This window comes from Mustela nigripes, chromosome 12, assembly GCF_022355385.1.
Source record: "Mustela nigripes isolate SB6536 chromosome 12, MUSNIG.SB6536, whole genome shotgun sequence".
Classification (NCBI taxonomy): Eukaryota; Metazoa; Chordata; class Mammalia; order Carnivora; family Mustelidae; genus Mustela; species Mustela nigripes.
The window spans coordinates 90,798,845-90,814,575 of NC_081568.1; the positions used below are offsets into that span (position 1 = coordinate 90,798,845).

The following is a 15,731-nucleotide window of genomic DNA, read 5'->3' on the forward strand; positions in this document are numbered from 1 at the left end:
GTCAGTGAAAGGAAGGAGGGGAAGGGCCAAAAGCAGAGAAGGAATGTGTTTTGTTTTGCAGAACCAGCAGTTCCAGCCAAGGGGAGGCCCAACCAGGTGTTTCACGTGGGAGCCCCTTGCTAGCTATCTCCCCTGATAGCTCCTATGTGAGCCAGTTTGAGCTGGATTAGAAGTGAGGACTTGTGCAGAAGCCCCGCTGCATTGTCCTGAAGTTAGCTTTAGTTCTTTATAATTCTAAGGCCTCCTCCTGTGGGCAGAGCTTTCTGCCAGTTTTTGGAAGATAGGACATATGTACCAGCAGGCATGTTGACATGTTAGACAAGCACAGTCGAACCAGAGTGCTTATGTGAGCTCCTGCTCCTGCCCCTTCATACATTGAATAAAGTCACAACCTCATGGGGAGAGTGGTTTGAGAGCTAGCTCCTTGTCTCCTTATTTGTAACAAATAATACAAAGTTCTTTGCTTTCAACACTTTCTTGGGTTGTGTTATATTTGATGCACCCCTGGTGATGAACCTCGAGTTCAGTTATGTTATGCTGGTGATTTAGAGTGGTAGATTATCCCTTACAAGGTTTTTTCTTCAGCTGGTGTCAGGTTCCATTTGGTCAACTTTTTTCCCTCAAGCTTAATACTACTTTTTAATTAAGGAACTAGGCAATGGTTACTGTTGTTTTCATTATTGAGTCTGGCATGTAGTGCTAGAGGAGTACATTGAGAATTAGATGAAAGGCACTGACTCTTAGGATTGATGAATGGGACTTGCTCCAAATTTTATATACATACAAAGATTATATATTTGTATACGAACAGTGTTCAATTTATAGTAACTTTCTTGCGTAGGTACTTCACATAAGTAATAGAACAAAAGTTTGTGTTTTTCTGTTGAGTGTTGTACAAAGGAGTGTTGAGAGTTATGGGAGAATTTGTTAGGTGAGATTCTCATTCAGTTTATTGCATCCATATTAACAGCAGTATTGATCTCGGTGAGTATGGGTCAGTTTTCCTTTTTGTTATGAAAAGAAGATTCTACCATTATTTATTTATTTATTTTAAAGATTTTATTTATTTATTTGACAGAGATCACAAGTAGGCAGAGAGGCAGTCTGAAAGAGAGAGAGGAAGAAGCAGGCTCCCTGCCGAGCAGAGAGCCCGATGTGGGACTCGATCCCAGGACCCTGGGATCATGACCTGAGCTGAAGGCAGCGGCTTAACCCACTAAGCCACCCAGGCGCCCCAAGATTCTACCATTATTGAACTGTTACACAACTTTTGGAGAACAGGATTTACTATATTGATTCTGAGAGTATGGGATGGTATCTACTTAGTATTTGTATTTTGGTACTAGAAAGTTTAAACAGAAATTATACAATTAATATTTCTTTATTTTACTAAATTGCTGCGTGGTTAATTGCTATGTACTCTATTAAGAAGCTTTAGAACATAGAGGTATAAAAATGTAAGCTGAGGGGCGCCTGGGTGGCTCAGAGGGTTAAAGCCTCTGCCTTCGGCTCAGGTCATGATCCCAGGGTCCTGGGATCGAGCCCCACATCAGGCTCTCTCCTTGGTGGGGAGCCTGCTTCCTCCTCTCTCTCTCTGCCTGCCTCTCTGCCTACTTGTGATCTCTCTCTGTCAAATAAATAAAATCTTAAAAAAAAAAAAAATGTAAGCTGAGCACCTTCCTTGGTTTCAGACCTGTCTCTTCCTCTTCCTAATTACACTCTTTGCTCTTGGGCAAGTTACTTAACCTTTCAATACCTCAGTTTCCTTATTGTGAAAAGGGTATATATCTACTTTTTATATTGTGATGGTTAAATAAGGTGATAGAGGTGAACTGCTGAGAGCATTGCCTAGTGCAGAGTTCAGTAAGTAACTCTTATTCTGTTGTTAACTTAGTTAATTTTATTATGTGATTAACATAACCTACATGAATACTTGTTTCCTGGAAATAACCTTTTATAAGAGTTCAAGGGACTTAAAATAACACTGATTTAAAAAATATATATAGACAAACCTTTTGAACATTTTAAATGAAATCTGTATGTAGAAGTTAATGTGAAACAAGTAGTTTTTAGAAATTTTTAAAAAGATTTTATTTATTTATTTTTTATTTATTTATTTAATTTGACAGAGGGGGAAAGAACAAGAACAAGCAGGGGGAGCATCAGAGGGAGAGGGAGAAACAGGCTCCCTGCTGAGCAGGGAGTCTGTTGTGGGATTCCATCCCAGGACCCTGGGGTCATGACCTGAGCCAATGGCAGGTGCTTAACAGACTCAGCCACATAGGTGACTCTGAAACAAATAGTTTTAAGGAGGAGATGTGAAGGAGAAATGGAATGGAAGTTGTAAGCAAGAGACTGCTTTAGAGTGTAATAATTTTCTGTTCTTACTTGAAATTTTCTGTCTTACTTGAATTGTGTCTCCTCTTAGATCTTATTTAGTACATAAGTATAAAATGGGTCTAAAAATTATGGCCAGGGCTATAGACTTCAGTTTACTTTGTTGAAATATTTGCTGCAATAAGAAATTATACTTTAAAACTTTGCTTTTAGGTTTTCTGTATGTACCATTACTATTCCTTCTCTGCCTCTAAATGCCTTTCTTTTCTTTCACTTTATTCTGGCAGACAGATAGTTTGGTGATTTATATGTTTGGAAAAGTATAGGATGCTCTAACTTACATTTACCAGTAAGTGTGATAAAAATTAAGATGATGGCTTTTCCAATTCTAGACAGATATTTTAGCCCCATATTCTCAGAAAGGACTTGATATACTAAGAAAAATATTGAAGTTCACTGTAGTTCTAAGTAAAGCTTACATGTTTTTTGAAGTGTTTTCTTTTTTTCCTTCAGATAATATTCCTTCTGATTAGATTGGCTGTTTGCCTCTCTTTTATAGCATTGTTCCCTAGGATGATAACCAATTTTAGACCCTTAACTTTTTAATGGTATTGCTGCTTGTTGTACAGTAGTATTGAGCTAATTATCACTATGTTATTTTGACTATCATGAAACATATGATTAAATAATTTGATTTTACTCTCTAAAATATTCTGCGTGTATTTGAGAATATGCTGAATTTACTTAATTAGTAGTCATTGTACCTCTTTCAAGCATATGCATAAGATAAGGGAGGACCAAAGCTCTGACTGACCAGTTAGTGAAGATAGGAGGCCTTTTAGATTCCAGCAGTTTATTACTTACTTTGGATAAAGGAAAGAAATCAGATACATTGGTACCAACTCCTTGTGATTTTTGTTCCACATACCAAAAAGAATGACCAAAGCAATATGGACTGAATGACTCAGGTGCAAATTGTGGGATGCCCCATTGCTAAGGAGCCACTTCTACAGCGTAACTAAATGGTTTTATTTTCTGCAGCTCTGTTTTGAGGGGGATGGGTCAGAAAACTTAAATCCCATCAGAACACAGGAGGTGAGAGGTGAGCAGGAGGTGGTCTTGTAGAAGTTCCTTACAGGCTTTCCATTTCTTGTTTTCCAGGAGGATTATAATATGTTCTGCTGATACTCTTGTTAGTTGAGGTTCAAGCCTTTTGTGGCCTATGTAGATACTTGTAGAGTCACCATGGGGATTTGGCAAAGCTCTTTCCCTACATCTGTAAGCACAGGCCTAAAATTACTGAATTAAAATAATAGAAATGAAAATTTTAAATAGAAATTTTATTTAAAAGATTGCATTTCTGAAAGGTTTCTGATGCCTAAAATTACTATAAACCCAGTGTTTAGTGGAAATAATGCAAATAATGTACTTTTATCTGGAATAAGGAAAGGCGTTCTAGAGTTTGCTACTGATAACTATTCATTCATGTGTACTTTCATCTCATTTTATTAAAATTAAATGGCCATATAGACTCAGCTGGATTTCTCTTAGACCTTCTGGAAAAACGAACAAAAAAGCTGACGGTAACCCTGGAAATGGTTCTGGCTCAACCTGGGTGGCAGAGGCCAATTGCATCCCAGTGTGAAAGTGAGGTTTGTAAATATCAGAACGTATTTGGAAAGCAGCCTGACAAGCATTGTGGTTTGTATGTTCCTGCTTTAAATGCCCTGAAACCATAATGGGTGGAACTGGCAGAACACAGAAACCTGATTCTTTTGTATTTCTTAGTATATTGCTTTATACGTTATACTCAATGACAGTCTTGTCACTGTTTTAAAAAACTGAGTGTTGCAATATACTAGTATAAGAAAAAGGTTTAAGTAGAAAATGTCAGACTGCAGTGCGGGCATCAGACTAAGTTCTGTTTCAAGAGAAAAATATTTTAGGTATGTATATGTGTTCACAGCAGTAGCCAGCGGTCCTTGATACTGTACATTCTGTCTTAAAAAGTTTGAAACGTGATATGACAACTATTTCACATCTCTTTGAAAATGACATGAAAACTGTAATTAAAAACTGACCTAAAAACTGAAATGTATTACTGTGTCGATCTAGTTGACTACTGAAATACGTTTTTTGTGAACAAATCTGTTGATATTTCTTTGCAGTTAGCTTCTGGAATTTATAATTTTGCCTGCTCTCTGTGGAATCACCATACAGACACATTCCTTCAGCATGTTTCTTCTGGCAGTGAAGCTGCTGTTCTAAGTTCACTAGAACGAACTCTGCTGTCATTGAAAGGTACTATTAAACTTGATATGTTCATTTTGGAAATGAGATAACTCAAAAGTGTCAACACATAGTTCCTCTGATGGATTATTTGCTCCCACTTGCCCTGGGAGAGTAAGTGGTTAATTAGTCTTTCCCTCACAAACAAGGTCTTATTTGTGGTTGGTTTTTCTTTTGTGAGAATGGCTTTTCCTCTAATTTGTAAAAGTGTGGGATAGTTTTTTGTTATAGCCACATTTCTGGGGTTTCAGGGCTCTGACTATGTTCCTTTTGAATACTTCTACTTTTTTTGCTTCTACTTTACACTTCTCTTTCTGGGCTCCTGTCCTTATTGTTGCTGTGCTAACTTCACTAAACTTCATTTGTCAGGTATTAGTTGAGCTCTGTTTCCCAGGTCTGTTTTTCATGGGAATTCAAGCTTCTGTCTTTTTTGTTTGTACCTCCAGCTCAATTGGATTTTAGAAGGTGCTTGATGGCATACCATCTCGGCCTGTGTTTTCCTTGTAGGTGCTTTGCTTGTAGGTCTCCCTTAGCCTAAATTTCTATTTTACCTTCCCTGAGGTGGTTACCTTGACGAATGTTTTCTGAGATTCCTTTCCTTTATAAAACACTCACACTTGGCTTATTCTCTTTGTCTTCCAGTCTCTCTTTTCTTCTGGCACTTAGGCTTTTTTAGTTTGTGTTTCTTAGTTTGATCTCAGGCAGCCTTTAGTTCTCTTACTGTGGCTCATTTTTCATCCTTTGGCTTTACTGATAAGCCCTTTTACCATACTCCCCTTAGTACCTTAGGATGCTGTTCTCCATTCTTGGCACTGTTCTCATGCATCACTTAACAATGATCAGACAGTGGATGCACAGGCTTCAAACTGTTCAGCACCTTTTGGTGAACTACCTTGTAGACCAAAAGCATGAATGATTTTAAGGGACTGTTGACAAGTAAAATTCATTATACAGGTGGTTATTATGTAAATGAGTGGAGATGGTTTTGTCAATATCCTTGAGGAAGAAATTAAAAGGCTTTAGAGAGAGAAACAGTTATCCAGAAAGAATTACAGAAACTCTTAAAGTGGTGTGACTTTTTGAATTTTATAGTCTCTGGTGCTGCTGTCATCTTTGTGTTACTGATTTGTGCTGTTTTGCATGTATTATATTACTGAATTCTGTCATAACCCATGAAATACGACTAACCATAGTTTACAGACAGGGACTTTGAGATCTAGAAAAGTTGCCCAAAGTAATATAGTTGTAGACACTGGAGGTAGGATTTAAATATAGATCTGACTTCCAGGCGTTTATCCTGCTTGTCTTACTGTGTACACCAGTTACTCATAAAATGTGATGTTTGTTTATACTTGAGCACTGTAGTCTGTTTCAGATTTAGAAATAGTTCAGCTTCTATATCCTTTATAGGAGATACTGTATTTTCATTAAGGTAGTCTAAAACTTAATGAAGCTTTTTGGTCACTGTTGAGACATATTTCATGGTTATTGAATAAAGATAACTTTCTCAGTTTCAACTTAAAGGGGTTATTGCAGATGAGAAGTACTGATAGTTATAGCAATTAAATTAAATTTTGCAGTACAGTTTTAGAAACAGTAGTAATTAAGATATGTGAGAAGAGCATAGCTTTTGAGTCACAAAGATTTTGTTATCATTCTGTTTCCTACTTGGAAGAGAACCAGTGATCAGGGATTACCTTTCTTTATTATATGAAAGGATAAAGTTAGAGCAACCCCCAATCTTGATGAGGCTTTGCAATTCTGAGTCTTTGTTATGATTATGATTGTAATAGGTTAAAACATGAGGCATTTAGATGCAATAAAGCTCAATTTTACTTTACAGTGCTGCGTAAATTAACTGTTAATGGATTTGTGGAACCTCATAAGAATATGGAGGTGATGGTAAGTGAAAGCAGTTACTGATTCTTTGTGGCTTTGGGAAAGTGCTTTGTATTTTCCTGAATGTTTTAAAGCTTATTCTTTTTACTTGGCATTCATTGATAAGTTTTTATTAAGTGACCTTTATTAAGTGATCTTTTACCATTTGGTATATTTTGTACTATACTTTTTAGATATATGGCCTTTTTTTCACAAAAGCAGCTCCTTCGGGAAGGGGAGGAAGTAAGCCTAAGACAGTACTCAGAGTGCCATGATCCATTGAGAGTGTTATTTATAATTTGAATTGAGGTGAACTTCTTGAATTTGAATGCTGTTACTACATTTCTAGGTCCATTGTGGACTTAGATATTTAAAATGAATTCTTTTGTTTCCTCATAACATTTATGTGTACTCTTTGTAGTCAACTGAAAATATATATACAAGAAGGGAAAACCTTATTGTTAAGCCCAACATTTGGGATGTATATTTATTGTTTGTATGGCATCATCTACTTTTTCTGTCTACAAGAGTATATAGCTGTATATATTTTATCCTGAAACAAAATGAGATTGTATTACGTATTTATTCAGATCTGTGTTAGTTTTCACAGTGAGTTTAAGTCCGCTAAAATGTTGCTTTCTATAGGTTTCTATGGCTTGCTTTTCTATAGGTTTCTGTAGGTTGCTTTGGGGCGTTGAACAGGAATTGTGAAATATGTATATCTAATTGAGTCTTTGGGTTTGCTCTACCAGATTTTACTGGAGTTACTCTGTTTGTTTGCTTTAAATCACTTTTAGTGTACTATGGCTGTCATTAAGATTTTGATTGCAGTAATAATTCTACTGTTAAAGGAATTTAAAAGCTGGTGATACACATCACTATAGTGTGATGGCTGTTTTGTTCTAAAAAAGTGTACATGCTTATTTTTTAAAAAGATAAATACAGAAGGAAAGGAAATAAAAAAGTCATTTGAAAACTTGGTATCAAAGATATTGCTAAAATTTGTAAGTATACTTTAAGACATTTAGTACATAGTCTTTCAGATACTCCTCTCTTTTTCTCAGTTTTATGTAAATAAGACCCATATGCTGTTTCTTGACTTGCTTTTTCTTCAGCTTAGTATGTCATTTTTTTCATGTATATTGTTGTCATGTCAGTAATACAGGTTATGTTTTTAATGATTCTTGTTATTACTGTGAGTGAGCTAGTTTTTAAAAAGTGATAACGTTAATATAGGATTCCTCTAACTTACTTGCCCAGCTATCCTTTGGAGCTAGGATTTAAATATAGTATTTAAGAGACTCATTTATTCATTGCAAAGTAATGATAAAACTGAGGGTTGCTGGGGGGTTGGAGGGGAGGGATAGGATGGCTGGGTGATGGACATTGAGGAGGGTATGTGCTATGGTGAGTGCTGTGAAGTGTGTAAGACTGATGAATCACAGACCTGTACCCCTGGGGCAAATAATACATTATATATTAATAAAAATAATTTAAAAAAAAAGAAAAGTAATGATAATGACTAACAAAAAAATAATTCCGAGTTATTCACTGATGGTGTATAGGTTGTTTCCAGTTTTTATTTTATTTATTTTTATTTTTTATTTTTTTAAAAGATTTTATTTATTTATTTATTTGACAGAGAGAAATCACAAGTAGATGGAGAGGCAGGCAGAGAGAGAGAGAGAGGGAAGCAGGCTCCCTGCTGAGCAGAGAGCCCGAAGCGGGACTCGATCCCAGGACCCTGAGATCATGACCTGAGCCGAAGGCAGCGGCTTAACCCACTGAGCCACCCAGGCGCCCCTGTTTCCAGTTTTTAATTGTTGTTCAGTGATGTCGGAATGAATATTTGGATATAGAATGTGTCATTGTGTACTTTTCTGATGCCCTCTTCAGGCTAAGTTATTAGAATTGGAAATGGTTGATTCAAGTATAGGCATATTGATAGCACTGATTCATACTATCAAATTACCAAAATATGTATCAAAAATCAGCCATAATTTTAATGCTGTTCTATTTTAACTATTAATATTTATTGCCATACTGCCATAAAACACTTCCAGAAACCAATTAGACAGCTTCTCCTAAATTCCTGCACCAGAATGCATTAAGTTGCATAAAGGCAGAGACTGTTTCACTCACTTTCCATTCCAGAGCTTAAAATAGTTTCTGCCAATAGTAAATGCTCAGTAGTTTATGAATGAATATGTGATAGAGTAGAAACAGTAGGTCTGAAGACTCTAATTATTTTTATATGCAGTATGATTATGAATATCATAAATTATGTAACTGTGTTTATCAGTGTTTTGGTTTTTTTTTTTGAATAAAAATAAATCAATTTGAATCACATTCCTATAAAGTGTAATAGTGGTTTTTAGTGGAAACTGTTAATGTTCTATGAGTTTTTGGCTTTCCCTTGAGTCTTTCTTCTATATGCTGAAACAGTTTGTCAGCTGTTTTGTAGTAGTTAAGGTATATTGACTTGTTGGAAACAAAATAGAATTTTAACAAGTTAAGGGCGGTTTCTCAAATAACATAAAGATCTTAAAGATAATATGGAACTTAAAAGATGCTTTAGCGGGGTGCCTGGGTGGCTCAATGGGTTAAAGCCTCTGCCTTCCACTCAGATCATGATCCCAGAGTCCTGGGATCAAGCCTCGCATCGGGTTCTCTGCTCAGCAGGGATTTTGGTTTCTGGAGGCAGACAGATTTGGATTTGAATCTTGACTTGGCCTTTTCCTGATAGTGTGGCCTCTGTCTGTTTACTTATTTACCCTGATACTCAGTGTCTTTTTTTTTCTTTATAATATGAAGATGAAATTAATGGTGCCTACTTCATTGGATATGTGAGGATTAAGGGAGACAATGATTTTTTTGTAAATGTTTCAGCTAATTAAAGTGCTCTATAAATGATCATTTCATGGTTAGAGTTACTATGTTATTATATAACATAAATCATAAGCTATAACTTAGTTTACTTGGACTACAGATTCATCAGCTGTCTATAATTCTATAAATTCCTGATTCTCTTGATCACCTTACTAAAGTTGATGACTTGTATGATTTTCTACTTTCTTTGGAGAATCCCAGTTGATAAATTAATATTTATTTATAAGGAATAGTGTAAAATTCTTTTTTTTTTTTTCATATTTTGTTGTTGTTGTAAAATTCTTTCTATGTTACCATTACTTTAAGGGATCATTAGGCTACTGTATAAATTTAAAATACATATGGGATCTCAATGATCTTATTTTTCCTGTAATGAAACATTTGCCTCTTCCATCACCCTAGGAATTACTTTTTTGTTAGTTATCATTACTTTTCAGTTATTCTCAACTGTGGTTAAAAAGACTGAAATAGTGTGACAAGTGTAAGATGATGGAATTCCCAAAGGATGAAGCAGTAGAGAAATTGTCATCTTTCAGTTTCCTTATTGAGTTGTACGGTGTATTCCATCATCTTTAAGAAAGAATAAAAGAAGACTGGAAGCACTCTTTTTTTGTTCTACTTTCATTCAGCTTTTGTTTATCACACTGAGAATTCAGAATTCTTCATTTTCTGCCCAAAATGACAGAGAAGAAAATTGACAAGAGGAAGAGGTTTCATAATTTTTACATGAATCAGAAGATGGATGCTCTAGAAAGACTGAGAGCAGCATTCTAGGCCCTAATGGTGATGGTGAAGTTGTCTAAGTGAAATATGTTTCTGAGTCATCAGATGATGATATCCTTGTTGAATTGTCCCAAACTCAAGAATGGATGAGTGGACAATATATTCCTAAGGACAAAGAGGAAATAACACTATTCTAGTTAGCTACTCATCAGGAAAGCCTTCACCATGTAGCTATTTTGAGCAAAAACCTTGGACCATCGTATTTATTACAAGTGCATGTGACGTCTTTTATGATATTTATACACCCAAAATTTTTTGATCCCAAAAGTTTGTGGTGTTTGAATTCTTAAAAATTTTTAATAAGGTTGTTTTTTACTATCCCTTTATATCTGTAAACATTTTATAACATTTCTTAAAAGACATTAACAAATAAGGGTTGTTTAGATTTTTACCAGACCATAAATGGTGACATGCCTTCTCATATCTGAAGGCTAATAAATTTGATACTTGGGCTTAAGAGCTTCTACTTTAAATAATTAGTACTATTTATTCATATATTCCTGGATTCTAGGATAGAGTAATAAAACAGTGAATTTCTCAGTCTCAGGGAGGGTACATTCTAGTGGGAGCAGACAGAAAATAGACAAACATTATGCCTGGGGATTATAAGAGCTGTGAAGAAGAAAATCATTGAGGAGAATAGAGATTATTTAGTTAAATAGAATGCTTAAGTAATGTTTTATTTATTGCAAAGTGATTTAGGTAACTGAAATGAGACATTGAAGAGATGAAATGAAATACTGTATTTTCTAATGGAAGACTTGTTAATAGTAGAGTATTTTTATTTTATCTCATTTTAACTTTTTAAAATGATGCGATAGATACATTTTAGTATTTTTGAAAATGTGTAAGGGAGATGTTTACAACAATAAATTGAGACCTTAAAAATTTTTTTTCCTAGGGTTTTTTACATGGAATATTTGACCGCCTGAAGCAATTTCTGGAATGCAGTAAGTACTCCTTTGAAGATAGATTTTATTTGTAGAATCCTTATTCATAATTTTGCTCTGCTTTCATATCTGAAGAGGCTAAACTCTTCCATCTTGATCATTAATCCTCTGAGGTTGAATTGGGAGCTCAGCTTTGTCTTCATACACTGTCTTGTCCTGAATATTACAGAAGTTTTTTTTTTTTTAAAACAGTCTATTTTGTGTCCTGTTTCTTTGTAGATACTTTTACTGTTACTCCTCTTTTCCATGCGTACATCCACAGTGGTCATGTATTTAATACTCATTAAGTGTAGCTCCTGGGCCACATGCTCCCAAGACTTTGTATATACTGTGTGTTTGTGTGTGTATGTGTGTGTGTGCGCACGCATGTAGTTCATTTTACATGTGGGTATGGCATAAATTACCTTCAATGGTACTTTAATTTTATAAATTTCTTGTAGATTAATTTTCGTGGCTTATCTTGAGGACGCTCCGTCATCCACACAAGAGAATTTAGCATTTATATTTGTGTTATGTTATACTCGTGGTCTGTTTATTATCCTTTTTTCTGTGATTGTAAGCACCTTTGCTGACTGTGCACACACCTGCAAACACAGAGTACACATACATGTGCTTGCGTGAGCACATACACATGTGTACATCCTCAGTGTGTGTTTACATGTATGTGTACTTGGGGACTTAATAGTGTGAGGAGATATTTTAGTGTACAAAGTTTTAGAGAGTTGTTGATTGTTTTATGTCAGTCGTTTTCAGCTTAGTAAAAACATTGTTGAGCCTTAAGCCAGGCACTATTCTGGGTACTGTACATGCGAAGATGAATGAGAATAAGACAACTTATATAAAGTAGTTTATTTTTATGACAGTTGTCATTTTCTCTGGTCACCCTGTGGAGAAGCACAGGGAAGAATAGGAGCCCTCCCTGGAGAGGAGAACGATGTAAATGATGAGATCAATAGGAAGAGTATGATAATAGAGAGTAGTTGATGGGCTGGTGGACACTGTTCTGAATGTACACAATTAAGTATGTCAGGGAAATTATCTGAAGAAAATACAGGAAAAATAATGAGCATGTTACTCTTTTGAGTACTTTGTTTTTACTAATTTTGCTTCTAAATTTCAACTATGACTAATTTCAATTTTGAAAATGTGATTGGGGGGCGCCTGGGTGGCTCAGTGGGTTGGGGCCTCTGCTTTCGGCTCGGGTCATGATCCCGGGATCCTGGGATCAAGTCCCGCGTCGGGCTCTCAACTCAGCAGGGAGCCTGCTTCCTCCTCTCTCTCTGCCTGACTCTGCCTACTTGTGATCTCTGTCAAATAAATAAAATCTTTAAAAAAAAAAAAAATGTGATTGGTAATTCATAGATAAAATTGCTACTTTTACTTTAACATGGGCTTAGTTTACATTTTAGGATTGATTTTATGAAATGTGGTACCAGGGATTACTGTGTCTGCTAAGTGTAATTCTTTTTCAAAAACCTTATGATTAATTTTTTAGAGTTGGGAAAGCACAGTAATTTGTTTATAATGCAAAACATGCAAAAATGTATCTGACAGTATTTTTGTGAAAAGTTTTGTCATTGTTTTGATTGTGAATTTATGGAGTATTATAAACTTGTACTAATACTTGAATTGTGTTTTTAACAGGTAGAAATATAGGTACAGATAACATATGTAGAGATAGATTGGAAAAGACCATCATTCTTTTTACTAAAGTGGTAAGTTTTCTTTTTATCTTAAGTTTATGTTTCCTTAAATAAAATACATGTACTCCGATTTATGAAGGAAAATGGTGTGAACATATGTTCTTTAGTGTAAGGTAACTTACTTTCTGTTTCTAGCAAAGTTAAACTGTATTAAAGTATTGAGCATGCATGTTATAATTAAATCTATATGCCATATATCAGTTATAAGTCACTTTGTTGTAAAAAAAAAAATCCTAATAAATATTAGAGAGGTTCATTCCTTTGAAATTTCTTATTCTCAAGCCTACAGGATAAAAAGCAGATATAAAGAAGGTACCAGTTGCAGCTGAGCAGGAACTGGGTCATGTATAACAGGCAGTGTAATATCAAGAAGTCAATATATTTAGAATGACAGATTATCATCATCAATATCAAACATCTTTTGAATAGAATTAAATGGGTGCACTGTGCTAGGCAATGTATATAAATTTCTGATAAAACTAAGTTATATAAAAACTGATTTTTATGAAATTTTGGCCTGGGGATGGTTGGGAGAAGTACATAGAGTTGGGAAGACCTGGTTTGAGGACTGCCTTGCAGTAAAACCCGTGGTTGAAGACAGGTAGCAGTATCTAAACTTGTAGCCTATTTTTCTCTTTTTTCCTGAAGTTTGATTAATAGGAGTAAGGTTGTTTGTTCTCCTGTCAGTGGAGAAAAGGAGTAGAAATGAGCCGTTCTTAATGTCTTTGGTTAAGTATCAGTACCTTTAGTTTTAGTTCTCTTTATTTCCCACAGTTAGGTTTTAAATAGCCTCAACAGCAAAAGCCTGTCTAATCTTCCAAGATCCAGCAAGAAATTGACTCGGGTATTTTAAGTTAAAACCCAAAAAACACAAAGCAAAGTAAAATGACATGATGTGGTTAGTCATTGGATCTGTGCAGTGCTTATAAATAATTTCATTTATGAAATTCATATTTAAAATGTCTAACTTTGGGGCGCCTGGGTGGCTCAGTGGGTTAAGCCACTGCCCTCAGCTCAGGTCATGATCCCAGGGTCCTGGGATCGAGCCCCGCATCGGGCTTTCTGCTCTGCAGGGAGCCTGCTTCCTCCTCTCTCTGCCTGCCTCTCTGCCTACTTGTGATCTCTGTCTGTCAATAAATAAATAAAATCTTAAAAAAAAAAATGTCTAACTTTATTAAAGCTTTAAAAATTGGAATATTTCAAACATACCTCCAAATAGAATTTAATAACTTTGAGTCCTCTTGAAGTCATCACTTAGCTTCAGGAATTAACAACATATGTTGAGGGTTGACTCTGTTATATCTGTACACTTCCTCTCCTCTTTGCTGGTTTTTTAAAAGCAAATCTGATAATGTTAAGTTATTCTTTTGTAAAGAAGAAACCTCCCTCATCAATTGTTTGATAATTGAAATGTAGTTTCACTTTTTGCCTTTATTACTTTTGTATACTTTACACTTTTTGTCTTTTGCATACTTTACACTTTTTGTTTCATATTCTCCCGTTGTTACTGAATTAAGTATGAAGTGGATCAATTTTGGACCCTGGACTAGAAATGATAGAAATTTCTTGACATGAGATACCACCTGACATAATCCACATTATAGGGTGTATCCCAAGAAATAAGGTGCACATGTATTCCATGCAAAACTGGATGTACGTAGATTGTCCACCAAGGTTCAAATCTTGCCACATGTATATTAGCAAAGTTATAAGATGTACTTATGGATCATTATATTCCCAAATGAACTTGAAGAAAATAAATTTTAATTTTTTTCTTTATAGCTTTTGGACTTCTTGGATCAGCATCCGTTTTCATTTACTCCTCTAATTCAGAGATCATTGGAATTTTCTGTAAGCTATGTATTTACGGAAGTTGGTGAAGGCGTTACGTTCGAACGATTCATTGTTCAATGCATGAATCTTATTAAGATGATTGTTAAAAATTATGCTTATAAGCCATCTAAAAATTTTGAAGGTAATGCCTTACTGGCAGCTTTTTCCCCTCATTATTTCAAATGTGAAGTAATTGCTATTTTTATATATTTGAAATTCATTTATTTAAGTGTGAAAAGGAAAATGTTGCTTGGACATGAACTAGAGATAAGGATTAGAGATTTTAATATGTGAGTGCCAGCTTTAAAAGCCATAGAAAGCATTAGTAATCTATCTTTCGTAGCATAGTAGAAGATCAGTTGAAGCTTTGGGACTTCAGTAACCACTGCAGTTCATGTTGTAAGCTGTATTTATTTGTACAATTAAAATTTTTCTTTAACTTCAGTGAGGTTACTTTTAGACATTAGAATTCATACATGTGCATGTATATCAAGATGAATGAGGAATTCTTATAGGAGAGAGAAGGACATATGTATCTAAGTCACTCCAATATGGTGTGATAATATAGCAGGGGATGTACAGGCTGTAGTGGGAGGACAGCTGCAAGACTGATGTGTGTGGTGTGAATAAAGAACTGTCTTCGAAATTTGCCCTTAAGAAAAATGAAAATTTATACACCACTTTATATTCTCCCTCAAGAGTGTATTTTTAAATTTATTTAAGTTACATAATCCAACTTTGGTAGAATCTTTGTATGATTCACTTGGAAATTTTATTTTTCTAGATAGCAGCCCTGAAACTCTAGAAGCTCATAAGATTAAGATGGCATTCTTCACGTATCCCACTTTGACAGAGATATGTAGAAGATTAGTCTCTCATTATTTTCTGCTAACTGAAGAGGAACTAACCATGTGGGAAGAAGACCCCGAAGGCTTTAGTAAGAATCAGTTTTTCAGTTTTTGACTGGCTTTTCTCCTTCTTCCCTAAATACATATCATCTATTTGAATGATGGGCATAACAACATTGTATTGTAATTTTTGATCTGAGAATCTTGGCTTTTAAAAGTTA

At 35.1% G+C, this 15,731-nt stretch overlaps 1 protein-coding gene across 4 annotated transcripts in view; it reads left to right on the top strand.

Annotated features, from left to right (window-relative positions):
• Window positions 1-15,731, top strand: part of IPO11 (importin 11) — a 207,423-nt gene that overhangs the window by 43,967 nt on the left and 147,725 nt on the right. For all 4 annotated transcript variants that reach the window (XM_059417947.1, XM_059417948.1, XM_059417950.1 and 1 more), the window contains exons 6-11: window positions 4,506-4,638; window positions 6,470-6,528; window positions 11,078-11,126; window positions 12,771-12,841; window positions 14,612-14,804; window positions 15,447-15,599. In XM_059417947.1, the coding sequence (XP_059273930.1) occupies window positions 4,506-4,638; window positions 6,470-6,528; window positions 11,078-11,126; window positions 12,771-12,841; window positions 14,612-14,804; window positions 15,447-15,599 (658 nt within the window). The remainder of the gene's footprint in view (window positions 1-4,505; window positions 4,639-6,469; window positions 6,529-11,077; window positions 11,127-12,770; window positions 12,842-14,611; window positions 14,805-15,446; window positions 15,600-15,731) is intronic.